This window comes from Wolffia australiana, chromosome 7 (assembly GCF_029677425.1).
Source record: "Wolffia australiana isolate 7733 chromosome 7, ASM2967742v1".
Classification (NCBI taxonomy): Eukaryota; Viridiplantae; Streptophyta; class Magnoliopsida; order Alismatales; family Araceae; genus Wolffia; species Wolffia australiana.
The window spans coordinates 18874293-18889281 of record NC_135841.1 but is presented as its reverse complement, the minus strand read 5'-3'; the positions used below and the strand labels follow the sequence as shown (position 1 = coordinate 18889281).

The window sequence follows — 14989 nt, the reverse complement described above, 5'->3', positions numbered from 1 at the left end:
CCGTTCAAAGATACGGACGAATTTCGGGACGCAAATTTGTCCCCGGGACCACCGAACGGGACGGTTTTTGTCCCGTCAGACGAAAAAACCATCCGTCTGGAGGTCTCGGACGTTGGACGGACAAATCTGGACGGAAAACTGCCTGATTCACATCCGACGGTTGAGATGTAGCCACGTGGCCTCGCAAATGACAATTTGCATCAAAGTCCCTGTTGTTTGCACGCAGCTCAGAAATGCCTGTACATTCTCTCTCTGCCATAATTCCTGAAAAAACTTTTAAAAATCTATATTAATATATTAAAAATATAAAATGGCTTTTTTTGTCCGGGACGAGGGACTGGACGAAATTTGTCCCAGGACTGGACAGGGCTAAAATTTGTCCTGGGAGGACTGGACGGGATGGTTTTCTGACCATCGGACAAAAATTTGTCCCGTCCTTTGTCCCTACACTGAATCCAGACGTTGGACGGGATGAAATTCGTCCCATCAGATCCATTGTCCACGTCCGGGACAATCTGGAACTGGAGGTATTGCTTCTTGTTAGGTTTCTCAAACATTGGGTGGACTAGGAACACTAATCAATCTGGACGTTGTAGACTAAAAAATATTGCCTTAAAAGGATTAAACGAACAATTATCATCTAATGATACTCCCTGACCATTCAAGATCATTATCTTTTTCAAGATGACATTCATATTTTTAAAGCTGATGTCGAGATGATGATGACAAAGGCACATATGTGACAGTAATTATATAGATTAATATCACACCTAATTTGGTGGGCTTATATGATATATTGTCAGTGTCCATCAATCGTTTCTCATACAAATAAGGTGCTTAAATGGAGATATTTTAGGGGGTGTCCTATGCAAGGCTCAAAATATTGGCAGTGAAATGTTTTATAACCGCAGTAACCATAAGTTAAATATATTAGTGAGAGCAATAATATTAACCAAACATCTTTAGTGGATCATGCATATTATGCATTTCTCCTGTTTTTTAGAAAAGAATATGGACTCACAAATGGCATTCTTCCCCAAACCCTAACAGATGTGTTTCTTCTCCAATCACTTATAGAACTGAGATAAAATATTGATGCAAATGAGATAAAGAAAATCAAGTACAGTTAATGGACGTTAATAAGCATGAGTGTTGTAGGGTTTTTGACATTCATTTTGGCATTTCTCCGTTAATTCAATTTTTACGAATAATGAATTGAGCGTTAACTTGAAGATTACACGATGGTGGTAGGTGAGAATGAAGCATGAATAAAAACTGAGAATGTGTGCCACTGACAAGACTTTGACACTATACCAATGATTTAAAAACTATACCAAATTACAGGAGCATGTGCTTTATTATTTACTATCCCAAAGCCAAGTAAATTTTTTTAGTTTGATTCAATCATTTTTTCATGCTATTAAGACATTAGAGGTCCACGTTTAAAGTGTAGTTTGAGGAAGGTATGACATCACCAACATATATCACAAGAAATACACCTAAAAAATAAAAGAAATATAAACATTTGTTCATATAAATATGCTCATAAATTAGGAAGCACGATTAAAGTAGCTATCAAATTATTACATAATATGCTCATAAATTACGTTGAGTCTTAAGTAATCAATAAGATAAATATAAAATTTTCACAACAAGGTGCGTACGAAGAATTTCTAGTGAATTAAGTATGAATGAATACTCTTAATGTGTAAGATAGTAGTACTTGCACTCCAACATCTGCCCCAACATCCAATATTGGACCAGGCGATATTTAATATCATAGAAAAAAAATATGATTTCAAATAATGATATCAGGTATCGGGACGGATATCAGTACTATAGCAAGTACTGGATATCAGGACAGATATTGGCATTATATGGCCATTTGTGAATATTGGTGCCAGATATTATATCTCTGATAGCAAATATCAAAGCTGTGATATTAAATGTGGTTGGTGATTGAGACAACATGTCACATATTGAAAACTATTGTAGCAAAAACTTTGTTGTTATGTTTTCACATGTTTCTCTCTATTTATATGTTCCCGATGGTCAATGGACACGTTGATGAAATATGGAGGACTTCAACCATTTGATGGTTGGCGAGGGAGAGTGAGTGCATGAAACAGAGGTGGAGGAGATTCATTCGAGTTTGAAAAACTTTAGGTTAACACTTCATAATATGAAGTATTAACCTGATCTTAGCCACATGCACTTCAACTTCTAATATAAGATTATGCTTGTGTCTAGATAAAGTACATCCTAAGTAAAGAAAAGCAAAAATAATTACACTAAATTCATCATTCATAAATTTTTGACATATTAGATAAATTTCAAATTATATTAATTGGTGATATAGTCCGGAATCTCTTTGACTTTTTTATTCTAAGTTAAAATATGGTCATTTAAAATTAGTTTCTTATAATTTTGTTGAATGTGTACACATTGTTTATTTGATAGCATTCTTAGTATTATCTTATTTTCCAAGAATTGACCAAGAAATAGTTTCATAATTGTATGAGTCATGTTTGGATGGAGATCTAATTAAGAGAGGATTCCAAGTAATCCTGAATCGCGAAAATGGGGCATTTGAATATTCAGATATGGCTCTTGAAAGTCAACACCATGAAATTGTGATTTGCATGAGGATATAATGGTCAAATGATGATTTGGGGGTTAAAACGTCGAAGAGATGCATGATTTCTATTCCACTGAAGAAGCACTTAAAATCTATTTCCACCAAAATCACAAATTTTCTTTTAGTAATCAGGCATAAATCCATGGATAAACTCAAAAGAAAAAAATATAGAGAATTGTGGGAAAAAGGTGATAATATATCCAATTTATTCGAATTTTGTAATATAATTGAAAATTTGCATCCATACAATGATTACATCTTTCAAACCCACATTCCTTAAATCTGGGACTTAAATAAAGTTTAAAGGTCGTTAATTACCTTATTCTACACTATTGGAGACTTGACGATTGTTGTCAAGAATTCGCCGCTCTTTTTTTATCAATTGATGATAATTTTATACTGAATGAGCATCACCAGGTCTAAGGAAATTTCTCTATTTTTTGACCTAACAGAAATGACTACACACTCGATCTATCAAGGTTTATCAAGTAGACATTAGTGGAGAGAGATAGTTCAACAGATTCATGTGAACTCAAGAGATCTTGGTCATCCATTTCTTCAAGTGAAATGGGCATTCAATATGGCAGCATATCATGCAAAGGAAGTGGCCATGTCATGCATGCCATGGGGCCCACAGATTTTTATACATCTATTCTTACTTGGTCAAGTTTGAAGTTGACCTTGATTCCTCTCATCTTATTCTTCTTGTCTTTGCTTTCTTGTTCATCCACTTAAGTCCTAAAACAATTAAACTGAAGAAATATGGTTCATTTGAATTACTTTGAACTTAAGAAAGGTCAAGCACGAATAAGGAACCTAATTAACCTTAAAATAATTTTTTCTAAGACTTGGCAGAATGGAATCATAATGGTGAAAATATGAGCATTAAAATTATAATGTAAATCAATGCACACGATGCATTTTATCATCACAGTCGATGACGTCCAGCCCCTTCATGCATTTTAAGAATCCATTTTTTTGTCATTTCTTCTATCTCTGTCTAGAGATATATCCCTAAAGCATTTTATAGAATAAAATTCATCATTTTTTCTCTGGCCAAATCTCAGTTCATATTCCCTCTTGCATGCTTTTTAATGGGAGTGAGAGTTTCAGTACCTAGAGGTGTACAGAGGAATACTGTAAATTTCCCTAAAAGAAGGAGAGGACTTGCGAGGGACCTGGAGCCTTGGAGGCCCCTGGATACTCACCAATTACATATTTTTGGTCCCTGGATACTCACCAATTACATATTTTATTCCATATTTTTATCAAAATATTATTAATATTTTGTTAGATTTCGTACCTGCCACATAATTTATCAAAAGTCACTTCAATTATCTTCATATCTCGGAAATTACCAAAAATACAAAAATCTCTCTCTCCTCTCTAGAAATACAAAATGTGTTAGGTATTTTTATTTCCTTGATCTTCGACTCAACATCTCAATCTAAATCTATGTCTATACACCAAACAAAACTCTCCCCAAACAAAACATCTCACTATAAGTCTATAACTCTCCTCTTTAAAATATTTAATATCTCTGAAAAAAATTCAGCATCAATATCTACCTTTTTTGCTAAAATATTTTCCTCATTCCTACACTATTCCATCATCTTTATTATCTGGTTCCTCGATTTTCTCATTTTTTGTCTCCCTTCTTGCTACAGTATGAAATTATGCCACTGTAGTTTTTCCTATGTCACTAACACTCAGAACTAATCTCTCTTCTTGTCATCCTGCAATCGCCTTTACTTTTCCTTTACATACTTCTATATTATTTATTTACTATTTTATGACATTATTTGTTCCTTTTTATGCTCTCATTCATTTATTTTATTCTCAGTTGTTCCTTCTTGTCCTCCTATCTTCTCTCTCACCATCTTTTTTATTATTCTTCCACTTTTAACCCTCCTGCTACATTCTGCAAATTCAGCGATTGTCTAAATCATTTTGACCTTGTTCTTTCTTCCTATTCCTAAATATCACACATTACCTTCTGTTTTTTGTCCTCTTGGAAAAATAAATTTCCTTACTCTAGAATCCACTGCATGTGGAGATGAAAACACAAACTTTGCTTCCCTATGTAAACATATTAAAAGTGTTGAGGTTTTTGTGTTTTAATGTACACTAAATTACATTAATATCATGAATTTATAATTAAGAAACTAATTTATAATTAGAGCTTAAAATATTTTAAGATTATGTTTTTTAAATGTGTTAAAACTATAAAATAAACTAGAATAATCATCAAGTACTTGGGAGAATGAAAAATGTTTTTTAAAATTTCTGAAAATAGTTTTAAAGTATTAAAATGTTATTTTAATACTTTAAAATATTTTAAAAGGTCATTTCATATTTAACGTATGTTGAAATTATTTTCAGAAGCCTTAGAAATATTTTTAAATACTTTAAAAATATTATAAATATTTTTCTGAATTTTTTAAACAATTAAAAGTATTTTAAATAGTGCAAAATTGACTTCTAAATAAATTTCTGGCATTTTAGTTCATTTAAGAAGGGCCCAATAAGGCCTAAATGGGCGGAGCCCATTAGCCTTAGTGGTGGACCCGACGGGCGGATTTAACCAGTTAAATCCGAGGTCGGGTCCGCTACTAAAGATTGAATTAAATATATATATATATATATATATATATATGGGGAGAACGAGATTTTAACCCAAGACCTCCGCCTCAATAATGAAGCGATTTACCACTGCGCCAGAAGTCATCTCTTAGTGTAGAAATAAATTATTCATATATAATGTACTTTGGACCCAAAAAATCGAATTAGGAAATTCGATTTATTCCAAAGGTCGGGTCCGACGGTTGACTTTTCAAAATCATTTCTTATTTCTAAAAATTGTATTTTTTCCGACTTTTGAAATTCCTATATTAAACCTAACTACTTTAATTAGCATTAATTACTATAATTAATTTTTTAATTAAGGAAACTTTCTATAAAACTTTGAAAAATCATAAAAAAATAATTAAAGCTCCTTTTGAGCTCAAATTTTTTTTGAAATTCTCAGAAAATTACAATCTACCCATCTACCCCTATAAATACACCTTCAGAGCAAGGGTTGAGGTATACCTTTTGAAAAATATCTCTCTTGTGCTACTCTTGAAGAAGAAAGTGCTGCTTCTTGTGAAGTTTCTCCCCTGCAATCTGTGTGGCTGTGCTTCTCCATTGATAAGGGAAGTTTTTAATTTTCATCATTCATTTATTTACTGAATAAGGTGATAGTCTCCTCCACAATCATTGAGTTAGTGGTGATTTTTATGAGATTTTGTGAAGGATAGTGAAGGGATTGATATTATTTTTGAAAGTGATTAAGAGGAATTGATTTGTTGATCTTGAAAGTACTTATGAAATAGGTTTTCAGAATTTATCTTGATATTACATTTGAATCTTAGTTTTTTTTATCATTCATACATCATTGAGAGCGGTGATTGACCTTTGATCAATCACGGGGAGCGGTATATCGTTTCTTCCACTAATCTGAACAGGTGACGAAGATCAAGAAGGCAGGGAGGTGACGTTGGTGGCACCAAGGACGTGACGGTGACGAGGGAAGTGGACGTACGAGGAAGAGTTCATGACGTTCTACCCGAAGGCGGTTCGGGGTTGAAGCTCGTGCACCAAAGAACGTGACGTGCCATCGGAAGACTCCTCTGCAGAAGCAACTCTGTAAGTTGGGTTAGGGTACCTTACAAGGGAGGATCCTTAGTAAGATTATCCTGAGTCCTAATTTGGACTCGAAGGGGGGCCTTGGATTGACTCGATCACTAAGCGGATCGAGGAACCAAGTAAATCTAAGTGTTCGAGAGAAAGAAGGTGAGTGTCAAATCAAGGAATCTTAAAAGCTAACTAGGTAAAAAAGAAGAAGATAAGCTAATTCACCCCCCCCTCTTAGCTTCCAACAAAAAGCTAAACCATAACCTATATAAAAATCCTAAAAATCATGTGACAGAAGGATTTCAACTAAAAAAAAGTTAATTATTAAATCTATTTATCACCAAAGAACACTTACATAGTTGTTACTTGAATATACCTGGTTGAAAGTTAGGTATAAAACCAATACAATATATATATGAATTAATTTAGTGAACTCTTCCCCTAAATTCCACACACTCTCTCAGTGTCTCCACACTAATGCTGATAGGATTGACCATGCCCATCATATGAGTGGAAGAAGATAACGTTATAATATTTGTATAGTATTAAGTTCTTCCTGAATACCATATAAATAGTATGTTTTAGGATACCTGATTAAAAAAATTAAACACCATATTATGATCTCATTATAATTCACTTAACATTGCATATATCCTTGGATTTCATTATTATAATTGCATGTAACAAATATGATATGTATTATTGAATGTTGAAGGCGATGAGGAATGTGCAATTAGCTTGCAGGCTGCATATAATTCCATCGTATGTAATTGACCTCCAATTTTTTTCTCCTAATTCGTGTAATTCAATGTTTAGATGATTTTACCATGTAATTGCAGTGTGAGAAGTGATAAAAAGATAAATGCATATATATTAACATTTATTTTAGATGTTTTTGGTATTATTAATTTATAATTTGTCATGTCCTTATTTGAATTTAACCAAATATTTATACATTAGCTAGAAATTCCAACTTTTGCACATTATGGTTATTTTTCACTAACTTCATTGACTTTTATGAAGTCAAGCAGTTTGATTACTGATGATTATTTTATATTTCCAAATGTGCAGAAGTTTACGGGAATTAGAAGATACAATTTTTAGGGAATTGGAGAATTTTTGGGAACTTAGTGACTATCAAAATGGGCTGAAATGATGAAATGGTGTTGTGGGCTTTTAAAAGAGAAATTAGAGGGGCTTGGACCACTGCCTGACCTACCTATTGGGCCTTCAAACACCTTACAAAAGAAATAAGCTGGAAATTACAAGGCAAAGCTCTTAACCAATGGAGAAAAAGAGGCAAAATGGCAAGAAAAGAGAATATGAGATGCCCAAAGGGGTATTTTAGTAATTATTGAAATGTATAAATACTCTTTTTCTCCCTCATTTTATGATGTAGCCCAGAAGCCCATTTTATGAGGCCCGTTGGCAAGTTGTGACCCAAGAAGGAGATTGTTCTCGAACTGACAAGATCTGTAGAAATATACCTAGAGCCCCTCAAAATCCTGTGACATGATTTTCTCTGACAAGATCTTCTGACAGGATTTTCCCTGACAAGATCTTCTGACATGATTATCTCTGACAATATCTTCTGACAGAATCCTCTACCAGATTCTTCTTATGCCAGGATCTCTGCTTTAACTTGTCAGATCTGCATATTCTGTTTTGTCCCATTAGGATCTTCTTGAGACACACATATATCTCATGACATCTTCTACATGCCCCATAATCTGCTGGATATCTCTGCTCAGGCCTGTCAGGCTGCTTATCCTCTGTTTTAGCTTGTCAGATTTGTTTTTCTCAATGTTTTGACTTGTCTTATCATGGGTACAGTCATTATGGACGACCCTGCACTTCTTGTGGCCTATGTAAGGCCCCCACGTACCCCTGAATGAGCATCATTGATATCTATTGTCTTGTTGAAATTGTTGTTTCTCCCCTCTGAGTGTTCTCTTTGTTAGAGAGTGCTTGTGTGCTTGTGGATTCAAGTACAAACCCTTGTGGACTCAAGGGTTCGAGAGGCTAGTTCTATGGATTCAGGACTTAGCTCCTTCAAGTAGAGCAAGGCTTGTGGACTCAAGCCGTGTTCCTACATCGTTCGTGTACTAAGGCTGCGTCAATTTCCCCTCATTCTGGATGTTCTCTAGCAAGTGGCTGGCCATCACGACAAGACATTTTTCAGAATCCATGTTGTTCAACCTGCTTAATGTAAGTTTATTGAAGTTTTTTCTTAATCCCATCTCTTGTTTGCATTGAAAAATGCTTGATCTTGGAAAAATATAAGGATACAGAATGTAGAGGAAGCATTTAGGGCTCATTAAACCTGCATTGAGGTTTTAGGAACCTAGATTTACATTTTCCTCATCATTATCCATCCATTTACCCTTAAAATCTATCATTTCTCACTCTAAACGCTCATTTTCCCTAATTTTTCTCTCTATACTAGGTTATTTATCTTATCTAGACCTTCATGCACATCCCTAGTTACTACCCTAAAAATTTCATAAAACATCTTCTTCATTTGCACCTTCAAATTCTACCTCAAACTCCTTATACTCTCTCTCTTCATTTTCTCTCTCTATCTCCTGATTTTGACCTTTTCTCTCTCCATAATCAGTTATTTATATCTCCAGACTTTCATCCATATCCTTATTTCATCCCCTCAAAATTTCATAAAAATCTTCTTCATTTGCACCTTCAAATTGCATCTCAAACTTCTTCTACATCCTCTCTTCATTTTCTTTCTATATCTCTTCATTTCTGTCATTTTTTCTCTCTAAAACCGTTTCATTCTCTCTCTAAAATCCATTCCTATCTATCTCTTGATCATCCTTCATTCTTCTTTTCAATTTATTTTAAAAAATTGTGTTTGAATTCCATTATTTAGGGCAAAAAAACCGCACTGTGCAGGACTTAGTCAAATCGGCTAAGCCATGCCTTAGTTGGGCTGACCCAAGAGGCTGCCTTATTTGGGCTGACCCAATAGGCTGTCTTAATTGGGCTGACCCACTAAGGCCAGCCCTAAACGGCCCACACAAGGCCCACCAGCCCATCCGATCCGCTGATGCCGCCGCCAACGATCGCCGGAGCAGGTAGTTTCTCTATTTTTAGCATTTAAAATTTATTAAAAAATCATAAATAGTAGGAAAAAAAATTGTCTGCATTTAAAAAATCCAAAAAATTAAGAAAAATCCACAAAATTCATATTATCAAATTACAATGCTTTAAAAATTTCAAGAAAATCTTATAAAATCTCTAACTCTCGTTTTTAATATTTCTAGTAGTTTTTGGTGTAAATTAAATTCTAGAAAATTCTAAAGTATTTATTTTCAATTTCTGTTGTTAAGAAATTAGTGTTATTTTTAGTGTTTTTCTTTGTATTTCTGATTTAATTTAAATCATAAGAAATTGTATAAATTAACTAAAACCTAAAAAAATCCCAGAAATTGTATTTTTACTTTCAAAATCATTTTCTTCATTTCAAGCTTGAGAAAAATTCTGAAATTAAATTTCGGTCTCTCTGTTGATCGACCCCTAACTTGCCCTATATTAATTATAGAGGATTTAAGTGGAAAATTTTCATAAGTATTGTTGGTTAAGTCTGAATCAAAACAACGACATAAAACCCCTAAATTGGGACTCATCAAGAACACATATACACGAATATCATTATTTAACGACTTAAAAACTTACACACAAAAGTTTATCCTAACTCATTCATCATAACATAAAATTTATGATGTAAATTAATGTGCATAATGTGTGTAATCACTTGCTCTTACCCCTAATGTTTTCTTTTCATCGTCCCCTAATAAAAAAAATAAGCAAAAAAAGTAACAGGTGAATTCTCTTTATAAAAATTTCACCAAAAAATTAATTTATTAGACAAAGATACGGAAAATACAATTACACATACACATTAAAAAATAAGCAAATATAAATAATTGGCATAGTGGGTAGCCTCCAATCACGCACTATATCTATTCTCCTTAAACAGAATTTTAAAATATTGTGAGATGCTTCTTTAGAGATGTTTGGTTGTGAATGGAAAATTTCATTTATAAAAATATTTATAGAAGGTCCATTGACCTTTCTTAAGCTATAATTTTGTAACCTCTAATCAAGATGTGATATTTTTTAATGACACGATATTAAATATTATTTTTCTGAGATATAGTGAAGATTTTAATTTAAAGTGAAATATAACTCCAAAGAATAAATAAAACATATAGACTAAGATGTCTGATTTCAAAATATCTCTAGATTTTTTGTAACTCAAATAAAGTGCATATATAATAATATGTTCATGTAACTCACTTGGGATTGCCAGGATATGATCCCAAACCCTATTAACCATTATTATTAAAAAAAATTGACCATTCATCCCAATAGTTTTTTTCTATTCAATTTTTTTCATGCAAAAGTCACTAAGATCTTGATCCTTCATTATTAATAATCTTATTTCTTATTTTTTAAATCATAGGCGGATGCTCTTCTACAAGTTCTGAAAGTTTTTTTGTCTTCACAACATGCTTTACTTTTATAAGATAACAGGATAAAGGAATGGAGTTTTCAATAATATATGAATTTTATAATTATTAAATTCAGTTAGTGCAATTATGTTCAATAATAATATAAGTCCAAGTGAGTACGGGTTAAGAATAAGGATTATTCTCTTCCATCCCAACCAATCTTCAAAATAGTATAAAATATTTCATGATTATTATGATTCAATTCTATAGTTTATTCCATCCATAAAAATGTTACATCTTACAACTCTTGAAGTCACATTCATCTTTGTAAATAATTTGTTACATCGAAATATTCCATTCAATAATCTTGGGACTTTAGATCATGTAAAAATTTAAACTAACTCCTAAATGGCATCAGATGAAGAATGGGATGCTACTTTGTGAGAGAGAATTATTATTTTATATGAAACATATTATTTAATATCCTTCCAATTCCGTAAGTACATCTTTACACCTCTCATATTATAAAAATCTCATTTATTCCTGATTGATCCCCAAACTATATTGTTTAGAATCTTGATATCTCATTTTTTATATCACTCTCTTTTGAGAGAATAATGAAAATCTTGATATCTCCTTTTTCGAAGGAATAATGAAGCACACACTTGACCATAATTTTCAGATTTCTTAAGTTTAAATTAATTATCCTCACTTTAATTGCATTTTCTCTCGACATTTTCTTTAGTCACGAGGATTCTTATTATTACTAATTTTTTCCCCAACAGGACGGTTAAGTAGGGGACGAGTCTGGAACGGGATGGTTTCAGACGACCCAAAAAATGGGACATGAGACGGGATGAAAACCATCCCAAACCATCCAACCGTCCCATCCCGAACAGTAGTGCACCAGCATCCAGGACGCAGACGATGGACGGGACGGGACAAAAACCCGTCCTACGTCCCATTGTTTTATAGTTTCCTCCGAATCTTCCCGTCCAGAATCCGTCCCCTCCCAAATATTTTCATCCACGTCCCGTCCCCTCCGAAACCCGTCCTGTCCAAGACATTCTAGTCCCCTGCCACGTCTGTAACAAAACAGTGCATTGAGCCACTAGGAACTTGACACGTGTCGAGTTCCAGCTGGAGCTCTCAGGGGGATTCTTGACCAAGTCAAAGTGCACGGACGCAGAGACCGTCCCGTCCGTCATCCAAGGCCCCAGACGGAACGGTAATTTCGTCCACGGGCGAAACAATCGTCCCGTTCCGAGACCATCAGACGGTTTTTCGTCCCAATGGGACGAAACTACCGTCCCGTCCGCATCCAAGCACTATAAATACCCCCCTCTCTCTCTCTCTCACATTCCCTCTTCTCTCTTCTCTGGCTTGATCTCTTGCTCCAAGCTTGCTGGCCATGGCGATCAGGGCGAGCCTGTCGCGATTTCCCGTCGATCGGGAGGCGCACGAAGCCTGCGGGCTGCCCTGGGGCGTCACGGTCACGCCCTTCTCTCTCGAGGACGAGCACGGCAGCCCCCCGACGTACGGCGGGGACGGCCACCTCCTCCCCCGATGCGAGAATTGCTGGGCCTACTTCAACACCTACTGCGAATTGGACCAGTGGTCGTGGAATTGCGCTCTCTGTGGCGCCCTCAACGGCCTCAGCGCTGAGGCTATCGACCGGTACTCCCATGCGCAGTCTTCTCCAGAGATGGTCTCCTCTTTCATCGATTTGGAGCTCCCGGGTTCGCCCCTTTTACCCTTAAACATTTTAAATTTTTGATAATTGGCTTGTTTGAGCGGCTTTTTTTTTTTTCCTGGGTAGTTGCTGCGGAGGGCTCTGGGAAAGGAGCCATCGAGGCGAGGCCGGTTTACGTTGCTGCTGTGGATCTATCGTGTAAGATTCCGAGTATTTTGGGTAGCGAATTCTGCGTTTAAAATTGAGGGGTCTGTTATCTGAGGAACATTACTCGTTAATTATCGTTATAAGAATTTCTCAGGTTGAGACGGTAGATCATGCTTTTGCCTCTAACTTCTGTAAGAATCAGAGCCATAGTGAGATTTTTTTGTGGTTTTGAAATTTCTGCTCTTTGAGGTCCGGTAAATTAAACTCGACTAATTATACTGTTTTTGCCCAGGTCTGATACCTCAGAAGGTATAAGGTCATGAATGGTTCAACGTAACAGTATAATCCTGATTTTTTTTTTTGTAGAACGAAAGACTTTTAAGAATATCTACTTTTGATAAAAAGATCTACAATGACTAGGTAGATTTTGCCAAAGTTTCTCATTGTCATATGAAAAGGTTAAGATTCAGGAAATCTTGGATGAAAGTTAAGATCAGAGAGCTTAGGTACTTGCAAGTTTTTCTTGAGGTTTCTATGTTGATTTAGTCAATTCCGACGCATTTAGTCAATTCAGTGATATGACAGTCTACCATTTGCCATAGTCTTTCTTCCTCTAGATGATCATTTCTTTTATAAGTTGAATTTAATCCACAACTACATATTTGTGGTTCTAGTGTTTTCTCACGCATGAACTATAAATTTATTATTACTGTCTCTGTATGTAGATGTGCTGTTTCTCTCAATAAATTCCTTCGAAATCTATTTGGTTAATCCAGTAGGCACGAAATATTTTCACCATATTTTGAGAAACCAGTATTAATTTCGATGTATGTAAACTCCGCAGCTTCCGAGGAGTTCCTAGAACTTGTAAAGAGTGCACTTCTAGCGGCTCTTGAAGGTTTGATTTTCTATTCATCTATTGACTGAAGCTATATCTTCATGCTTATAATCGTTACTAACGATCTAGCATGTGAATTATATGTATATTCTTTTTACAGGCCTGAGTCCAGGATCATTGTTTGGTCTCATGACATTCAGCCATAAAATTGGGCTTTATGATGTTCAAGGGGCAATACCTGTTGTGAAGAATGTCTTCATTCCCCCTGACTCGGATGCCAAATTAGCTGTTGAACTTGAAGACGCCATGCCTTTGCTTTCTTTCCTGGCTCCTGTATGTGATGCTTAGTTTAACATTAATTTTTATTTGTCGCACCCTTATTAAAGATGTGCATGTTCACCTCTAATAAAACTTGAACGTTCTTTAACGCTATTAAATAGGTGGAAACATGCAAGGATAGGATTGCAGCAGCCCTTGAAACTCTCAGACCCACCACTTCTTGGGAAAGAACCACTGCTGCTGGACAAGGGCTTGATGGTGTGTTCTTGGGCGGCCGAGGATTTGGAGTGGCCATGGAGGCCCTTGTCAACTACTTGGGCTCAGAATATGGTAACACATATGCCTTAGGTATGTTGATGATGCTTTTGTTATGAACTTTATGGCTCTTGCAGATTTGTCTTTTTCACAACCTTCGGGTTTAATGATTTCTTACTAGAAGTATCTATTTACTCTATTGTAAATGTCTTTACTCTGGATAACGTTCCAACCTCTGGAGCATGATACTTAATTCATTATTCATGACCATGGGTCCATGATAGAGAGAGAGATTGTGAATGAGGGAGGATTAGAGAAGAGTATTCAGGGAACCTGACAAAAGAAATGTGCGGGAAAAATATTAGAAATGGATTAAGAGATTCAAATTATTGATTCAGATAGAGAGAGTATGATAATGAGAGAGAGATCAAGGAAAGAGGGGTTCTCTTCATTGTATAAATCAGAATATATGATTTTTAATTATTTGTAGTAATGTAATGCGATAATGAATTAGAGATAATTAAACAGAACATAGAGAACTTGAAAAAATGGTCCAGAGGGAGAATGTGTGTCAGAGAGAGAAAGTGAGAGCTAGATAAAGAGAGATTCAAGAATGATGGTAGGAGAGAGAGAGAGAGTACACATGCTTCTATTTATATGTTTTTACTCCAGGTTCTATGGAAGTCGCCTGATAATTGTCTTCTGTTTTGTAGCCAGGGTGTTTGCATTTTTAACAGGCCCTCCGGATTATGGGCCTGGGCAGTTGGACACACAGAGGTATGGGGAACAATATGCGAGCAAAGGGGAGGATGCAGATCGTGCGTTGCTTCCTGAGCAAACCCCATTCTACAAAGATCTGGTAAGTTCAGTAGGAAACTATGGTTAATCACAAGTGCTTAAAGGTAACTTGTGGCATTCACGAGCTACATAATTTTATGCAAGGCAATTGTTGTAACATGTGTAATGGCCAGTGACCAACAGGCCCAATATGA

At 35.3% G+C, this 14989-nt stretch overlaps 1 protein-coding gene across 1 annotated transcript in view; it reads left to right on the top strand.

Moving 5' to 3' along the window:
• Positions 1-12153: 12153 nt before the first annotated feature.
• The window catches only part of LOC144705122 (sec23/sec24 transport family protein), a 42566-nt gene continuing 39730 nt past the window's right edge, over positions 12154-14989 (top strand). The window contains exons 1-6 of the mRNA XM_078577662.1: positions 12154-12524; positions 12605-12676; positions 13470-13523; positions 13624-13796; positions 13904-14090; positions 14711-14856. Coding sequence (XP_078433788.1) covers positions 12197-12524; positions 12605-12676; positions 13470-13523; positions 13624-13796; positions 13904-14090; positions 14711-14856 — 960 coding nt within the window. The 5' untranslated portion in view covers positions 12154-12196. The remainder of the gene's footprint in view (positions 12525-12604; positions 12677-13469; positions 13524-13623; positions 13797-13903; positions 14091-14710; positions 14857-14989) is intronic.